Genomic DNA, 19179 nt, shown 5'->3' with positions numbered 1-19179 from the left:
GTAAAAATGTCTCCAGGGAGGCGGGACCTTGTTCATGTGGAGACCATAAATAGCTCACTGCAGTGGTTCCCAAAGGGGCCCGGGACCAGCAGGGCTCCTTTTTGGAGGCAGAGGGTGGGGGGCTGATAGGGGTCCCCAAAGCAAAACGAGGAATAGTGTAATTTCACTTTTATTTCTCTCCTTACAAGTAAAAACAATAAGACAGTGATTAAGGATGGGTGCTGTGATTCTAGGTTTCACTGTCAATGTTGTTACCTCCCCATCTACAGTATAGACAGTTCTGCAATTTCTATCCTTAAAAACATCTCTTGGTGGTGTTTCAAAATCCTATACAATGGGGGTCTGCGGTCTCATGTCTATCTATTTGGGGGTCCTTCCTTATATGAAAGGGTTTGGAAACCCCTGGCTTACTGGACTCATGCACTAAGCATTGGGCCTGAAATTACTGTTTAGGTGATAAGGATGGTCAGCTGGTGGGACGGTGATATTTAATTACATAGTTCAATTTTATTCGTATTTAAATTTAGCTGGAAGACGTGTGTTCGCAGTCAAAAATAATCTTAGACCGTCAGACTGAGACAGGCCGTGTTGTTGTAGATAAAAAGGTGGGCGAACTATGATTTCCAGTCGGTGATCTTCACAAGGTAACCAACCACAAATAAATTATATTTCTAGAAATATAACATTCATTCATGCTTTTCCCTTAAAAAGAGCTATCCGCATATAACTTACATCAGTCTGATACACTAACTATGATGTTTACTATGAATTTACCTGAGACAGATGTATGCCAGCCTATAAAGGTGGGTAAACTCTGTTCTTTTGATAGAAAGATGGGCAACCTGAGTTGTCACTGATAGGTGTGAGTGCAAATATCAAGCAGTTTGTATAGATTTACATGTGAAAACAGTGATATTATTTTAACATACGTTTGAGACAAATCCACAACATCTAGACCTGTGTAGACTGTACTCTTTACAAGTGGTGCCGGCATTGTGCGCCGTGTTGTGGAGCGCGTGACAGGCGGGATTAGGAGTCTGGGCGCGGGCCTCCTGACACTGTTCATTTCAACCCCATCGTCTGAGGCTGCTCCGCCGGATAAGATATTCCCCCCGGAGGGTTCGTAGTTCAGGCTAGATGAACTCAATCTTCGCTTCCAATTTACTTCAAGCATGGAAAGAAATGCACACAGTGGAGCTTTCTCCCGGTCCGCCTCCCACGCAGGTTGTTTCCATCAACAATGAGTCCGTCTTCAGTCCCAGATCAGCTCACAACACAAACCTGATCTGTTCAGTCACATGTGGCTACCTGGCGGCCCGTTTGGCTACAACAGAGATTCAACATTGTTTTTGTTGTTTGAATAGAATATTACCTGGTTAATATGGCTGTCGTAAACGGCGTTTCACACAAATCTAGCCTTATATTATACTTAAAAATTGTGATTTTTCAACTGTTTTTTAATTGTCATGGCATAAATAAATAAAACAACAAAAATCAGCAGGCTTGTTACAGGCTATCAGCAATAGGCAAGTATGAGGCATAATAATAATAATAATAATAATAATAATAATAATAATAATAATAATAATAATAATCGTAAGTGTATAATAATATACACTTATAATATAATAATAATAGGGAATACAGGATTCATGCATTCAATACAGAAATACAGAAATTGTGCAAGTCAAAATAAATAGTTTTGAACAGGGTCTTGCTTTTCTGGGACAGGTCAGCAAATTGAATAAAAAAAATAATAATAATTTGGGGTGGGAAAAAATATTTCTACCAAATAATACTGGATCAAAACAGGTGCAGAATTTAGTCAGCTGTGAACAGCGTGCAGCGCCCAAAGAGCCTGCAACGACATGGTGTTGGAAACTTCATTTTCTGCATTGGGAGGGAACGAGACTTGAAACAAGTAACGCAATGTACATTTTCTCCACAGTGCATTATGATGATTTATTCTCATCTCCTTCCCAGTATTTAAAACTATGGACTGTTTATTCTATTGTTTCACATGGCACGTGGCCTATAGGAAGCCACAATCCCATAAGCCGTTCGCCTGTGTGGTTAATGTTTCAAATGTAATTTAGTAAAATGAAAACGCACATCAAGCTGATTAAAAAAGGAGGCTGGGATATTACGGGAATTTTATCCAACTGAATCAAAGCCAGTCTCCCCAAGCCAGGTGTCCCCTTCCTCCACACTTCAATCCCTCCATCCCTCCATCCATCCATCCATCCCTCCATTAGCGGCAAGGGATCTCGTCTTACTTTCATTTTCATTATACACTTTTCCCTCAAGATTATTCAATTATTCTGATTGTTGGTATTGAGACCCTTTAGCTGCTTTTAAATACAATGCAGATAAAAAAAATGCTCTTAACCTGTCAGCAAAGGGTCACACAATTAGAATAATTGACGGATGTGAAATGGGGGAAAGAAACAGAGCGCGCACATCTGGTTCAGTGGGACACGAAATGCTTGGTGTCTTTTATTCAAACAGTCATCGTCAAACATTGGTTGATGCAATGTGAAAGAAACGAGAACATGACTGAGCCAAAACACTCCACATCTGGATCTATTCAGATTTCCAGAGAATATATTTTCCTATAAGACCACATGATGACAGATATACTTTAATTATTTAAATTATATCTAATTCTATTATTAATATTTAATTATAAAGGTGGAATCACGATACAATACGAACTTCAAACAAATGACAAATTACAAAAATAATACATTTTAAATATTGACATAAGGCGTCCAATCAATTAGGCTACTGCCAGGCAAATAGCCTATACTGTACGCAGAAATTAAAACGTATAGGCCAAACGTCTAGGCTAGAAATTAATGAAATGTCATTTTTTGTTTCTTACATCATGCCATTCCACACAAAAAGCAAAGCAAGGAGGAGGGAAAATAATCATTTTTCAACAATTACAATTGCATCACATCAGCATTTTCTGAACTAATATTAATCATTAAAGAGAAGCTGTGAGTGAAGCCTGAGAGTGGTGAGGTGACTGATCTTTTGCTATGATCAAGGTGCCATTGTAAAAAAAAAAAAAAAAAAAAAACCTATAGAGGAAGCGTTCGAGCAATAACTCAAGCAGAGGGCGACTCCTTTGCCACCACTGTTGACCCAGCCACCTCTAATTAGATCTAATATTTCAGTGGATGAGTTCATTGACATCTGCGATTCACAAATCCATCTTATCGGGCAAAGACTCAGGGAGCGAGAGTCTCTAAAACACATCCGTGCGTTTCCACCAGGCTGAGGAGGCTGGAAAGGCTCATGTGGATCTAACCCAGGTGCTGCAGGTAAAACTGTATTTCCATGTATATTTCACCCTGCAGTAGGTACACTGGCAGCAACAAAACCTGAGCAGCACCTTTACGTCATTAGGTCTGGGACTTGGGAGCTATGTGGGAGGAAATAAGCTCTGATGTCTGGTTTATAATGAGCCAAAAGATCAAACAATACATTGAATTAATGAGTTGAATCTTTTGTTATATATATATTACAGCTTTTGCATGTTATTTCTCAATTTACACAAGTCAACACACGCACGCACACACAAACAACAACAAAAGACATCAAATGAGTAAAATATCAAATGCAGTTTATAAATGATGGCAGCACAAAGAACTTAATATTAATTCTGCGTTCAAATCATTACAGCACAGCCGTTAAAACTCACTATAAAGGCTGTAATAGATGTAAAATATGTTAGACTCTCCTGTTCTGATCTCACTGACGGCACTTGAGGAGAGATTTGATATTTTAGGTAAACAAAGCACGCACCACGGAAGTGAACATGGCTATCCATTTCTTTTTATCAATAAAAGCAACTTGTAAACAACATCGTGCAAACCTACCTAATCACCGCACCACGCCGGTGATTGCAGCCGCCTCGCCGAGGCTGCGCGGCTCCTCTCCTCCTCTTCTTCTCCTCCTCCATCCCGGTGAGGTTTGTTTCACCGTGAACCCTGCAGAGAAACGGCAGTCTAACATATTCTCCGGTTTCCACCGACAAAAACATTGTCAGTTGTAGGTGGCACGGCTCGGTGTCACAGCGGCTTCTTCACCATTTCATCCCAAACCCAGAGAGCAACAGAGGGAGAGAGAGAGACAGAAAGCCAGGGGGAAACCTTAGGAGAGAGCACGGAGAAAATTAAATTGCACTTGGGGAGCAAATTCTATTAGGGAATAGTTATTGTCTCCTGACAGCTCCTGTCCATTTGGGTAATTAGTAGAGGAGATTGGTTGAACAAACGGAATCTATTCCCGTCAGAAATGATATTTTCCAATTCCCTGATTGAACCTGGCCCTGTTCTGCTCAGACTGGAGCTGTGATAGGCCTCATTTACTCTAATTCGTACATAACTAGTAGCCTACTGCAGTTTGTCTTATGAAAAAAGCTTATAGAGACTGTCCAAATAACCTGTCCCAGACCTTTTGTATTATTTTCTGAATAAGTTGGCTAAGCCTATATTGGTAGGAAAAACAGAAAGGAATTGCACAACAGAAGCATGAAGGTAAACTAACTTAATTATATCTTTCTCTGGCAGAATCAGAATAAGGAACACTTGATTCCCCAAGTAAGATATAATGAATGGATGAATGAATGATGAATGCATTATTATTATTATTATTATTATTATTATTAGTAGTAGTAGTAGTAGTAGTAGTAGTAGTAGTAGTAGTAGTAGTATTAGTAGTATTATGCCTCATAGTTGCCAACTGCTAATAGCCTGTAAAAAGCCTGATGGTTTTATTTTATTTATTTATCTTATCTATTTATGCCATGATAATTATAATATTAAAAAACTGTTGAAAAATCACAATCAGGGTGCAGAGATAGATTGACAGCTTACAGTTTTACTATACTGACACACAATATATAGACAGCAGGACGCCACATACAAAGCAAAGGGACAGTGACATAAAGACCATAATTTTAGGTTGTCATCAACAGTAGGCCTACTTTGAAGTAATAAACAGAAATATGATATTTAAGACAAAATCAAACTAGTTGTGGCTAAACTGAAGATGGAGAACAACTAATTTTGGCTTAGATGCTGGGAATTTTGTTATAGGTCTTATAGACTATAGAAGAAAATGAGGGTGGCCCCATCATGTTCAGGGGCTCATCAGAAATCAATGCAGATCCCTGATGAACCTTTGCTGTGTGCTACACTGTTAAATGAGGAGATGCCCTGAGGAACCTTAGGGACCCTGTAGGAATCCTAGGGTGACTTAAGATAATAATAAAGAAATTATTAAATTATATATTACTCAATTTAATCTTTGATTCAAATTTTTTAATGAAAAGCATTGATATTGAGTCATCTCACAAAGATCAGATCAAATGTTACGCTTCTTACTGCTTTGAAATATTGTTCAGCATACCTATAAACTCTCTACAGTCATATTCAGGTGTGATCAGTGCAGGTGTAAACACACTGTTCATAACACAAACCACACAAATATGGCTCCTGAAAAAAATACATATAATAATAATTTTGAAATGAACCACTCAAAAATATACATATGCCAAGTATGCTAATAACTTTTTGCAAGCACCGTTTGGATCTTCAAGGGAGTCCAGGGTCTTCCTGAAGAAACCTTATTTTTTTAAAGTGTAGCCTTTCAAATTCAATTTACATTACAATTCTCAAAGGACTTAAAGGTACTACATGCATCTCAATTAAAACTCAACTGCAGTCTAATTTTTGTCTAACTTGACTGCTGTGAAATTGAATTAAATTAAATTAGACAAAATAATGGTAAAAATTGTTTAGGCTCTGAAATTAAATCTACATTTTGCAATTCAGATTAAAGGTAAGAGTTCAATTCAAATGACCCAAAGCTGACAAATGATATTGAATAAATCCTGATTAAAATCCTTTTTATAAACTCTGAAATTCCGTGGAAAGAGTGAACCTTCGCAGTTCGGTGACAGGAGCCGTGCCAGTTGAGTGCATTAAAACAAAGTGACTGACAGGCCTTGGAGCTTCTCCAGGTTCATTACCCAAGCACTTCCTGTAAGCTACGCAAACACTGGGGGAGGAGAAGAGAACAGAACAGAACAGAATAGAAACAGACAGAACAGAACAGAAACAGAATAGAAACAGACAGAACAGAACAGAACTGAACAGAAACAGACAGAACAGAACAGAACAGAACAGAACAGAACAGAACAGAACAGAAACAGAACAGAAACAGACAGAACATAATATAAACAGACAGAAACAGACAGAAACAGACAGAACAGAACAGAACAGAACTCAACAGAACAGAACATAATATAAACAGACAGAACAGAACAGAACAGAACAGAAACAGAATATAAACAGACAGAAACAGACAGAACATAATATAAACAGACAGAACAGAACAGAACAGAACTGAACAGAACTGAACAGAACTGAACAGAACTGAACAGAAACATAATATAAACAGACAGAAAAAGACAGAACAGAACAGAAACAGACCGAACAGAACAGAACAGAACAGAACAGAACAGAACAGAACAGAACAGAACAGAACAGAACAGAACAGAACAGAAACAGACCGAACAGAACAGAACAGAAACAGAATATAAACAGACAAAACAGAACAGAATAGAACAGAAACAGAATATAAATAGACAGAACATAATAGAAACAGACAGAACAGAACAGAACAGAGTAGATTGCTAGAGGTAAAGGTCAGGTTTGTGTTGGAATTAAAATAGTGGAGTGCAGCACATTATCAAGAACTAAATGCAGTTGATAGTAGAAGGTTATTGATCTGCTGGGCTTCCCCTCCCTCCTTTCCACGCTTCTGCACTCTATGCACAGATGGACTGCAAGGACTTCCAATTGGCTAAAATAGGAGATACCGCTCTTTCAGTCATCTGGGGCCTACACACACAAACACACACAGATGCACGCACACACACACACACACACACACACACACACACACACACACACAAAGACACACAATCACACACACACACACACACACACACACGCACAAGCAGACACACAGACGGACATAGAGGCAGACAGACACCCGCATGCCTGTGAATGCATATAAACACACACATGTACACAGATGCAGACAGACACACACACACACACACACACACACACACACACACACATATACACAGTTCCAGCAGCAACCAGTGCATCAGAGTGTATTTCAGGCTTTGGTTTGGTTTGGTTTGGTTTGGTTTGGTTTGGTTTGGTTCAACGTTACTAACCGCTCACAAAGTAACAGTCTCCTCCTGTTACCCTTGGCGCAGTCAGCAGCGCAGCATGCTGACGGCAGGGTGAGATGTTTGGGAGATGGTGAGCAGGAGAAGAGTGTCCACACGGAGGGGGAGGGACCGAGCAGTAAAATGAGATGGATCTGACCCTACTTGACTCCTGCCTTTAAAAGGCTGAATGTTAAAACTGAAGGGGATCTGGCCTAGATTAGATGTGATATATACCAATACCATATATTAACCTCTTTTTCATAATTTATTCACTCTGCACCCCCCCCGCCCCGCCCGCCCTCTCTCTCTCTCTGCACAAGAGGAAGCTTTATAGTATTATTAAAGTCAGAAAGAGAGATGACAGAAAAATGCATCAAGCCCCTCCTGCATTTTAATATCAACACCGGAGGGGTAATAAACATTGAGGCAGCAGAGAGCATGCAGGAGAGGAGCGACTATAAAACCCTACATTGTCTAATTTATGGAAGACAACAACAGGGCAGCAAGGTGAGGTTTTTACCCTTCAGTCCTGTGCTTTCACAACACAACAATGTCTCCGCACATCACATTGGTTTGGACGGGTACAATACATCAAAAACAACAACAAAACAAACAAATAAAAGTTTTGAGGAAAGTAAACAGGCCTATTTGAGCATCAAGAAATATTCAGTATCAGAAACTCATATTGTACCAGGAAGGTGATGCACTGGACAGTTTTTGGGGCAATGTAGCTAGGCAATGTTTCCTGCAACGGGCAACTGAGTGAAGAGTGAGGCATGGGGTCAAATATGTGTGCAAAAGTTTCTTGGCAACATGATGTTCACATGTAATTAAACTCTAATTCTGAATCAGCATAAAAATGTTGCCTGTGTACCATTGCCTTCATTTCAACTTATATATATCACTTTCACTCCTTTATATACTACCTCAAAAAGAGGCCTATTCCCTAATTTCTACTTTTACATAATTTACATAACAATTTTAGAATTCTGTGTTGTTTTATGTGTAATGTGACCTACGGGAGCAAACCACCAATTCAAATTCCTCACAGTGCAAACAATAAAACGGATTCCTCAGGCAGAAGAAAGCCAAAATAACTGTGAATGCGTCTCGATTTGGATCTGAAGCCTCTGTCCTCAACATGAACTGCTCACCCTCGCCTTGGCAAAGCTGCAGACAGATATTGCATTGCTGCCAATTTCCTCATTAACCATCATTAGTCTGAAGCAGCATAACACTCGCAGCGCTCAAAGCCACCTGAGAGAGAGAGAGCTGCTGTACGGTGAGCGGTGTGAAGCATCGCAATTACAACGCAGGTAAACATTTAAACAGATTAATAGATCAGCTGTGAGGGAGGAAAGTACTTAATTTGTGATTGAACAATTAATAAACTAATATATTAAAGTTTGCAAACACTTAAGATATCTCCATGGCCCCTTTGTCAGATTCCAATTCAGCAATTACAAAGGCAAACAAACTGAAAAATAGCAGATAAGCAGGCAGCAATAAATTACATGCTAGGTGCAACAAAACAAATAGTTACCAAACACGCATAAAAGTTTGAGAGGGTACATCATTCCTCCTTCAGTTTGACAGTTTCCCAACTAATAAAAAAACCCTCCCTGATATTAAAATCTCTCAGATGATGCATTGTATAATGTTTGAAGAAAAAGGAATAAATAACGCGCCGCATCTTCCCTGTGACAAACTATGCTTTTCTCAATCCATTCTGGCAATCATAATGTGTCATTGAGGGCTTAATTCAAGCAGTATCTGAGAGCTTGATTAAGTCAGAGATCCACAGCTGCTCAGCCTTGATGCTCCTCTCCTTTAATGTAGGGCTATTAATCAACCTTTTGTGTGTGTGTGAGTGTGTGTGTGTGTGTTGATGCATGAGTCGACTGCCTTAGCTCAACCACCTCACCATCACATCCTTTCACACTGCAGTAGTCGGCCGCATCCACCGGTCAGCCAGTGTGAATGGCTGAAAACGTGGTTGGGATGAAGGGATGGAAAGGGGTTTGTGAAGGGATCAGAGAGTGTGTGTGTGTGTGTGTGTGTGTGTGTGTGTGTGTGTGTGTGTGTGTGTGTGTGTGTGTGTTGGTGGGCAGGCTGGGGGCGGGGGTAGGGGGCAGGAGTCAAGGGAGTTCACGCCAATGTTCCAGGAAACACAAAGCTCAAGATCAAGCATCGGTTGTCCTTCAGATGGGTTTGTTGTAATCTGGACAACATCAAAACACTCCTCCTCCCTCCATCCAACCATCCATCTATCCATCTATCCCCCACAGACTTCACCCTCTTTCATCCGCCTCGCCCCACCCTCTCTTCCCTCCTACTGTCCCTAAGGGTCGGCTGCCCGCCCCCAGCGGAGCCCACCTCCAAGTGTGTGAGGGAAGAAGAAGCCCCGAAAGCCGATTGCGTTTTAATAAAGTTTATTATCTGCAGGGAGCTAATCCTCAAGGGTAATCTCTCCCCTCTAGTCCTAAAGGAAAGCTGGATTACTCACTTGCTATAATCCCAATGAAATTGTTAGGATTTAGCTTGCGCTGCACAGCAGATGGCAACAGGCTTTTTCCTTCAACCTTGGATCCTTTAACCCCCCCCCCCCCCCCCAGTTCCAACATGCGACACCCCGCTCCTCCTTGCCTCATGTCCTGGCAGTCTTGGTCAAAACAAAAAACAAAACTTGTTGTTCATGAAACCCTCCACGAATAACATCTGTGAGCTTCTGCACAAGCTTCTGCTTCTGCTCCAACATGTTTTGACATCTGAGACACTACAGATGGTATGGAGGTTATACCTTTCTCTGTAAAGGAGCCAGGTATTGGTTACAAATAAACAATGAAAATGTGACACATAATTGCTACTAATATGGACTATATCGCCAAATGAAAGCACTCCATGACACAGCAGTATTTAACTGTGTCAGAGCACACACAGAAATGAAAATGCAAAAAGTCCATATCAAAAATAATTTTATTGATTCAGATAGAAGCAAAGAAGCAAAGAGAAAAACACAGTGTTTTGAGATGACCAGTAAAAGCTTTACGTCATGGACACCAGCCAAAACCAAATCCTGCTTATTCTAAAACCTCGTCCTGTGTGAACATATGTGTTGCTCCACAACACTTCATAAACAACCGGATTGTAGTGAGCAGCCCTTATCTAGACTCAGCAATGTGATGTAATATCCCAAGGAGTGGCATGACGCTCAGTGTTATGTAAGCCTCCTCAAAGGAGAGGAAGAACAAACGGCTCCAACTGCTCATCTCTGGTGAAAGTTGCTGCGGCATCAAACTGCATCTACTGCCACTCAGTCTATTCAACAATATGCTACTGCCTGTCCTATCAACAGATTGTAAAGAACCAAAGCATTTGTAATGGGACTGCTGGACTGGGATTATTAAACGAAACTCATAGAAATGTGGGTGAGCTGAATCTTGTGAATCTTGATGAGCAGAAAACAGTGGTTTGAGAAACAGAAACAATTTCAGAAACAGTTTCTCTGTACACAACAGAACTCATTAATTTCTTATTACTGAGGAATCACATATTGGAGTAGAGCATTTAGTTCAAATGATTCAAATAATCATTTTATAAGTGTAAATGTATAAATGTTGCAACAGTTGCAATTTTTGGTCATTTTACACCGTACACAGGGGAAATAGTGTATGGGATTTGCAACATACTATGAGACACTTCACACAGAATTCTCTTCGTAACATAAATGATCATAACACCACTAGAGCAACAAAAATAAAAGAAATCACTTAATATTACACAACACATTTGTTGTATTCACTTCATAGAAATTCCATTTATTTCATATTATGATTGATTTAATCCTTCATAAGTGGTCAAACAGGATCAAAAGCACAATTAATTGTCCTTAATCCATGTAACCCCTAAACAGCCCCAAACAGCAGCCCACTTGCTTATGGGAATATACTGTATCTACAGTATTTCCACAGTTGAGGAGCCTCCTGAAACACTCTGGAGGCCAGATAAGTGTTGGGCCACCTAACTGCACCTGTATTTCAAGAATTTTAAGGCAAAATTGCAAACTTTCCCAATTCCTCCTCTCTGGTTCGTGGGTTTTCATGAACACAACACCATAATGCCAGGTGATCACAGGGTAAAACGTGCTGTTGCCTACTTGGCTCTGGGTAGTGTTTAATGGGTAGTGTTTAAGTGGAATGCTTAAGATGGCCCTAATCTTGACACATCCCCTTACACTAACCCCAACCTTAGCCTTCATGAACCTAATTGAATGTTAATCATTGTTGAGACTCATTACAATGTAGTGGTGGCCATTTCCAAGAGTCCCATTTAGATACACCTGGGTTCAAGGCAGCGCCACTTTGGCCCGCCGTAGCCGAAGGCGGTTTTTGAAGTAAAGGTACATGGCCAGAAGGCACATGCAGGACAGGAAGTAAAGAATGACACAGAGGCTGATGTCCACTTTGGAGAATCCAATGCTCAGCACTGACATCCAGCGTCCCCTGTGGCTGTGGCTGTACAACTGCTGGCTGAACTCCACCTCCTCGGAGCCGCCGATGTACTGACCCGTCAGTCCTCGCTTCTGCAGCCGCTTCCTCTGCTGCCCCATGCCCAGCCCCAAGTCTGGCTCCACCGGCTGCAGGCCCGCCATCCCCACCCCTACGTCCAGCTCCATGCCGAGCCCGAACATCGGCCCCGGCTCTTGCTCCTCCTTCCGCTGCAGGCTGCGGCGTTTGACCCGGCTGGAGGCAGCGGCCCGCAGCGCCTTGGCCTTGTAGTGCTGGTTGACGAACGAGTCCAGATCCACGATGTCCTCCTGCACGTCTCGCAGCCTCATCCCCACGATGCTGGGCTTCCTTTGGGCCTGCCGCCGGCCGCGACCCACTTCCACTTCCGGTTTGGCCCAGGGAGCCGGCTCGGACGCCTTACCCCCCATCTCAGCTGCTGCTGCCGCTCCCTCCGCACCTTCCTCTTCCTCCTCTGGCCCCTCTTCCTCCTCCTCCTCCTCCTCTTCTTCATCCTCTTCCTGAGTGGGCTGCGATGGAGGAGGCTGGGTAATGGAGTCCAAGGCCTCCCTGGCTTTCCTTTCTACCCGTCTCAGAGCTAGCTGCTGAGTCTCATGTCTCTCCCTCTGTTTTGCCAGAACCTGGCTCTCATCTTGGAGGTAGTCTGAGAAGGGAAGGGGAAGAAAGGGAAAAGGAGGGAGAGGGATCTTATAATCAGTCAAGTCTGTTAGCTCTTAAACCACCATGCAAGAACACAGGCAGGTACGAGGAAGAAACAAATCTCTGCTGTATGGTGAAATCTTACTTACTTTTACAAGCTTACTTTTTTTTTATTTTATTTTTTTACAAAAAGTAAGCTTTTCAGAAATGCAAAAATGGCATTATCATCAAATCAAATTGACACCCATACTTTCTGCTGAAATTCTACCAATGGTTGAGTTTAAAATCGTCAAGTTTTGGTTGAATGTTATGGGCCGTAGGGTCAGGAAACTTACTTAAGCTAGATACAGATTGTGTAAACCTATTCAGGTAAAAGCAAAAAAATTACCAAAGGCTGAATTACAAGATTTTTTGCACAAAATAGCAATATATACTGTATGTATATATATATATATACATATATACACAAAAAGGAAAAATTATTTTAAAATGGTGACTGAAATATATTTATTTGCAAGAATTTCCCCTCTTTGCTTTTTTGTTTAATACTAAAAGTAACACTGTACCTGTGAGGAGGCTGTTGGAGGAGAAGTAGGAGAGGAGGAAGGAGAGGACCTGCTCCAGGTTCCAGCTGTGCTCCCCTGTTTTCTTCACCCCGTGGCAAACTGGGCATAACTCCGGTGAAGGCCACTGGATCTTAGGGAAGTGCGGGTCTTCACTCAACGCACCTGGGAGACAGGGGAAGGAACAGGAGGGTGATTGTATTGTACAGTAGAGTCCCGACTGAGTATACTACAATATATTTTGTCGTTTTGCTCGTAAGCAAAGGGACCTACAGTAGATAGATGGCACAGACTAGGTGGCACAGAAAATGGTGCATAGACCCAGATTCAATGCCACATAACCACAGAGCAAGACAATGGCTTTATCCATTGTTGTTTCTGACATCCTGCTTGTTGGTGCATTGACTTGGGAAGGTGATTTCATTGAGGACTGGATGCAATCTATGCTGAACCCATTTGATCTTGTCACAAGGCTCATAAAAACTAAGTGCCTATATGCATATGTGTATGTAGTGTGTATAAGTGCATGTGTGTATATGTAAATCATCTGTCTGTGTGTGAAGTGGGTGATGCGCAGGAGTGTTTGTGTGCATGTAATCTGGGGGATGATATTTGTGTGTGTGAGTGTGTGTGTGTGTGACAGGGTCTAACAATGATCAATGGGCTTCTGGGATGTCCCAGAGGGAGGGGTGGTGAGATAATAGATGTGGCCAAAGTGTACAGCTAACACACACACACACACACACACACACACACACACACTCTCCCCAAGCTCAGGGAGACCTCAGCGCTCTGGACCTCCTGTCCTGCCCTGCACACCCCTTTGAAGGCAGTCCAATCTCCAAATTGAACATGAGCGTAGCAGGAACCTCCGAGGGGAGCTGCCCCTCTAATGAATTAGAAACTTTCTGCTTTACATGTTTTCTTTCACCAACACCCCTCCTCTCTCACACATACCCTCCATTCACGTAAACTGCCTGGCAGAGGAATGGATGTACACATACTGGGCATTCATACACACACACACACACACACACACACACACACACACACACACACACACACACACATATACAGGCCCACACATACACAAGCTCGGGCGGACACACTCCACACACATGCCCACAAGGACACACACACAGGGCAGCATCTGGTAATAAATTGCTTGTTGTCAGCAACAGACCAGTGTGTGTGTGTGTGTGTATGTGTGTGTGTGTGTGTGTGTGAAAAGAGAGAGAGAAAAGCAGAGCAGCAGCAGGTCTGTCACTTTACAGCGCTGTCAATTTACATCCTCCTCCACCCCCTTCCCTCTCTCCCTCCCTCCCTCTCTCCCCCACTCAAGATTAATCTCAGTCATATGCATGTGTGTATGTACTCTGCATACAGCACTTTACATAAGGGATACATCAATTTTACTGTGTCCTGGATGGGCTGGTGCACGCGCCTGTGTGTGTGTGTGTGGGGTGGGGGGGCTTTTATACATTTCAGCAGCTGGCAAGAGCTCACACACACACACACACACACACACACCATGCCTCACATCTCTTTCCTTATTCTAATCAGCTTGCCACGTTTGCGGCCAGGGTGACTTTAGCCATACCAGCCATATTGAGATTGCCACAATGGCCTGTCAGGGAGATGTCATCATCGCTGGGCATACATATTCATCAGGTATAAATATGTATTGTTCAGCACGTCAAACTAGCCTCCTCAGCACTAATTCTGTAAGTGAGGATCACCTGCAGTGCTCAGGATACTGAGCCATAATGGATGCTGGGGAGAACGGCTGGTGCCAGAGTTTTTATGCTCATTTAAATAATCAAGACAAAAACTAATCCAGGACACTGGATTGTTTATTGTATGACAGAATTAATACCAAGATATTGCTTCTTTTATGCATGAAAAAAATGCACACACGATGCGAGCGACTCTGTACACAGTCTGAGTCCTGAAGGCAGAGTGAGTCAGGCCGACTGTGGCTATGCTCTTTTGTCTGTAGATATGTGCATCGGTCTCAGCCTGTTGACAAGCAGCAACAGGACTGAGCTGCCACTGGTCTTAATTCTGCCGCTGCCAGGCCGAGGGCCCTGGGGCCTCTTTGTTGCCAGCTAAATTAATTGTTCGTCCGCTTTACAAATAGCTGCTCTTTCATGCATGGCTGCTCCTGAAAGGAGGGGCGGGGAAGGCTGCTAAAGAGCTCCACTTTAGGAAAAGGGGAGGGGGTGAGAGGATGGAGTGTGCTCTCCTTAGGGAGACACTGCCACTCATTGCTACTAACGCAGCCAAACCCCCGGCTCCTCCCTCTCTCTCCCTCTGATCCACCCAACCTATCCCCTCTGGACCCCAGCTCACGGCGAACTCCCTCCCTGCCACACGCCACAACTTGACCCACGCTTGAGAGTAGGGATTTGTGGGCTCTGTGTGTGTGTGTGTGTGTGTGTGTGTGTGTGTGTGTGTGTGTGTGTGTGTGTGCGTGTGTGTGTTTGCCTGCATGTGGGGAGGGGGTATTGACTGGGGGAAGGAAGGGGCGGGTGGCTTGGTGCTTGTGTCATGGTGTGTGCCACCTGCTGTCACACAATATCTTGGGAATTGTGTGTGTGTGTGTGTGTGTGTGTGTGGGCAAAGAGGGCCGGTTCCTGTGGGACCCATCCTGGGAGGATGTTGTGCTATTACTTGTCAAGCGGAGGATATGAGTCCCAGGGGAAGGAGAGTGGAAAGAGAGAGAGACAGATACAGAGAGGGAGAGAGAGAGAGGGAGCGAGGATGGACGGGGGGAGGGATGAATAGTGTTTAAGTGTCTGGGGAGCAGACACAGGCAGGGACGGGTGTCCTTCTGGCCCCTGCTGTTCAGGACACAAGCTGTCCCCGAGATAGAAGAGGGGGGCAGTCAACACAAACAAAACACAGTGATTTAACAAAGTGGGCTGTTAATGACAGCCATGTGCCTAATAAAACCATATGAACACAGGCGGGGGAGGAGGGAGGCTGAAGAGCTGTTTAGCACTCATACTGACACTCAAGACTGATATGTAAAGATGTAACATATTGATTTACGAATTTATAAGAAGTGCAGGATGAGAAAAAGAGAATTCTGAATCAGGGGTGAGATCAGGAAAAATCAGGAAAAAGACAGGAAAACAGTAATCTCCTATTAGAAATGAATGAGTTTCCCCAAAAAAATGATATTCTGGAAATATCTGAAGATTCCCATCCCTGTGTATGAATTAGTGGACGCTATTAATTGGGTCACATGCTGTATTAGCCCTGTTTAAATGGATAACCTGTCCTGCACTACTGTTCCTGAGCTGGGACCAGACTGGATAGAGATTCCTAGAAGAAGAAAATCCTGCAGTGGAGAGGGGGGTGGGGGTGGGGGGTGGGTAAACTAGGATGAGGGAGAGGTGTGAGAGCAGGATGAGGAAACAAGTTCAGAGGAGAGAGGAATGGGGAGAGAGATGGTTGAGGACTGGTGAGGAGACATTGGGATCAGGTGTGGGAGAGAATCAAAGAAAGGGGGTGGAGGAAGAGGAGGGATGGAGGATGGGGGTTCAGGAGAAAATGGGTGAGGCACAAATGGGTGATACTTGAAGGACTAAGACGGGGTGACAGCTGGTGTCTGATCTGAGGATCCATCCTTCCTCCTCCCCTCACCCCCTCTCGTCATATTACAAGTACTAACTGACCGGGAGCAGAAGTTTAGGATGTCCTCCCCCAAAAAGTGAATAAGTTAAGGCAAATGAACCAGTGGTCTGGATGGGTATACTAAGTGTGGGGAAAGGAAGGGATATGATGAAAAGTGGGAGGGGCAAGGGGGTCCTGATGGCTCAGCAAGCTAACGTGCATACCATGTACTGCAATGACATGGGCTCAAATCAACTTCACAACTTTTATCTTTGCTGTCTCTGTCTTCTGTAAAGTGTCTAATAAAGCAGAAATTACATCAAATAATAGAGGAGCAAATTATGGCTGTTTTCCTTCAACAGCCATAACAACAGCCTGGCCAAGTTAAAACCTCAGAAAATCATTACTACAGAGAGACATTAGCATAATTAGTTAAGTTTGGCAGGCTCTACCAGCAATGCATTTTACATTGTGTGCCACCGGGTCAGATTTCACAGGAAATCTGCTGGATTGCTTTATGGCACAAAACGTTTTTATCTACGTTTTATATACGTTTTTAAGTAATACACACCTTTATTCCAGTTCCACTACTCTAACAGCATAGTTTCAACTTCTACCTTGTTGAAATGCATATTTGCTGTTATTAAGCGCAATTGGCTCTTATCCTTCTTCTTGCTCTTCAAAATAAAAGCATGAGGACTGAGGCCAGGAACACAAATGCCACATGTAGCACCTTTAAGAAAAACTTAGGCTTCAGCTGTCGGTGAGCTTTGAGAGTGAAATATGAAGTAATGAAGAGTGAACTATGAAGCAGCCTAATGAACAAAAATATGTTTGATATTGAACTGCTCTTAGGAAAAAATGTTAGAGAGGAGAACCACCTGTACCTGCCACCAAAAGCATTCTGCAAACTGGCGACACATGACTCCTACCTGCTAGTCTGTTGTTGACGCGGTTGTGTCTGGACCAGAGCCACAGGGCCGCCGTCGACAGAGAGTTCACCTCTGTCAGGCTCTCCTGCGCCATGGCGTCAAAGTGTTGGGCACACGGCCTGCAGCCAAAGAAGTTGTGGACGTAGCCTCTCATCGCCCGCAGCACCTCCTGGGGCTCTGGAGGGGAATGACAATCCATCAGGACAGTGATACAACAGCATATACAACAGCAAATCTGATCACAATGAGAAATGTACTGTACGTCTGTGTAAAACAAAACAACATTAATACAAAATCACTTCTACGATAATCACAATCAAACACGCTCCCTCGTCTGATTTTGTTACTTTACACTAATTCAGCATCTGATGTGAACATTACAGTGGTAATCCTCGAGATCCTTGTATTTGTATTTTTATTTTGGCGACATCTTTGGTGATAAACAATCATCGCTGTGATGTTTTTGCACTACACTTCCAAGAGATCACTTCAATCAAACAGTATGGCCAGGTTTTCCTTGGATTTTCTGTTGAAGTTTGAGTTTCTTTAGGTGGCGTTCTTTTCTTTGTCTGTTCAGCCATGGTGGCTATCGCTGCTCATGCTAACTACCCTAACTACTTCTTCTATTTATTCCAAGCAAACCGCTTTTGCTGCTGCTGGAAATGTAAAACGAACCACTTCCTTTGCACCAAAGGTTTTTTCCCAGGAAACATCCATCTGACACCGGGTGTTTAATGTAAAAGCTTTCATGAACTGGGTATAAATTGAATCACTATTTTGTTATATCAATCAGTGACAGAGAGTAGCAAAACGGACATTTATTTTAATGAAATGCTCACAGACTTACTTTATTGCATCAAGCAGATTATTGTCATCAACTCATATATAAAAAAACATCACCTGTCCTAGTAAAGCCCGCTCCCACCAGAACATCCCAGGACAAAACGTACTGTGAACCTGTGCTGCAACCTGAAAGCTTGCTAATGCGAGTGTCGGCCCGCTACCTTCTGGATTCCCACGGTTATGTGGGCCAGGAGTCACCGAGAGCTGGGTTAACCCCATATTGAGATGAATAATCTACGCGGATGGGATAACCCTATCTGGAGATTAAATACAGTTAACCCTCTGTGTGAATGGTGGCTGGGCTGTTGTCTCAGGGCCTCAACAGTCCACAACCATATTTTCCTGTAGCTAAAGTGTTTCCTTTTGTTCTCAGCTTAGCAGGACCATCAGATGAACCGGGGTGCCGGTGTGAATATGTTTGTGGTTGTGGTTATGCAAATTAAGAGTTTTCTGCGTCATGTTCACACTGTTACAACTGTATGCGATGTGTGAATGAATTGTGTTTTGTGTCGTGGTTAATACTGTTATGTATTTGTGTGTGTGTGTGTGTGTGTGTGTATGTGTGTCCGTGTGTGTATGTGTCCACCAGTTAAACTAGTGGTCTGTGGGGGTCCAGATGGACACTCCTTTTGGCCAGTCCATCTGCAGGTCACATGATGGTCCATAAACCTTGGGATTAACCTCTGTGTGTGTGTGTGTGTGTTTATGTATGTATGTGTGTGTGTGTGTGTGTGTGTGTGTGTGAGATTAACATCCCTGCCAGGAGCGGAGCCTCCGGTCATCTGCCTGTTTTA

The 19179-nt window shown here is 43.0% G+C and overlaps 1 protein-coding gene across 1 annotated transcript in view; it reads right to left on the bottom strand.

Moving 5' to 3' along the window:
- Positions 1-10992: 10992 nt before the first annotated feature.
- The window catches only part of qsox1 (quiescin Q6 sulfhydryl oxidase 1), a 30331-nt gene continuing 22144 nt past the window's right edge, over positions 10993-19179 (bottom strand). The window contains exons 11-13 of the mRNA XM_071921773.2: positions 17543-17719; positions 12993-13154; positions 10993-12430 (exon numbers count right to left, since the gene is read on the bottom strand). Coding sequence (XP_071777874.2) covers positions 11607-12430; positions 12993-13154; positions 17543-17719 — 1163 coding nt within the window. The 3' untranslated portion in view covers positions 10993-11606. The remainder of the gene's footprint in view (positions 12431-12992; positions 13155-17542; positions 17720-19179) is intronic.

This window comes from Centroberyx gerrardi, chromosome 9, assembly GCF_048128805.1.
Source record: "Centroberyx gerrardi isolate f3 chromosome 9, fCenGer3.hap1.cur.20231027, whole genome shotgun sequence".
NCBI classification, from domain to species: Eukaryota; Metazoa; Chordata; class Actinopteri; order Beryciformes; family Berycidae; genus Centroberyx; species Centroberyx gerrardi.
This window is presented reverse-complemented; position numbering and strand designations above follow the sequence as displayed.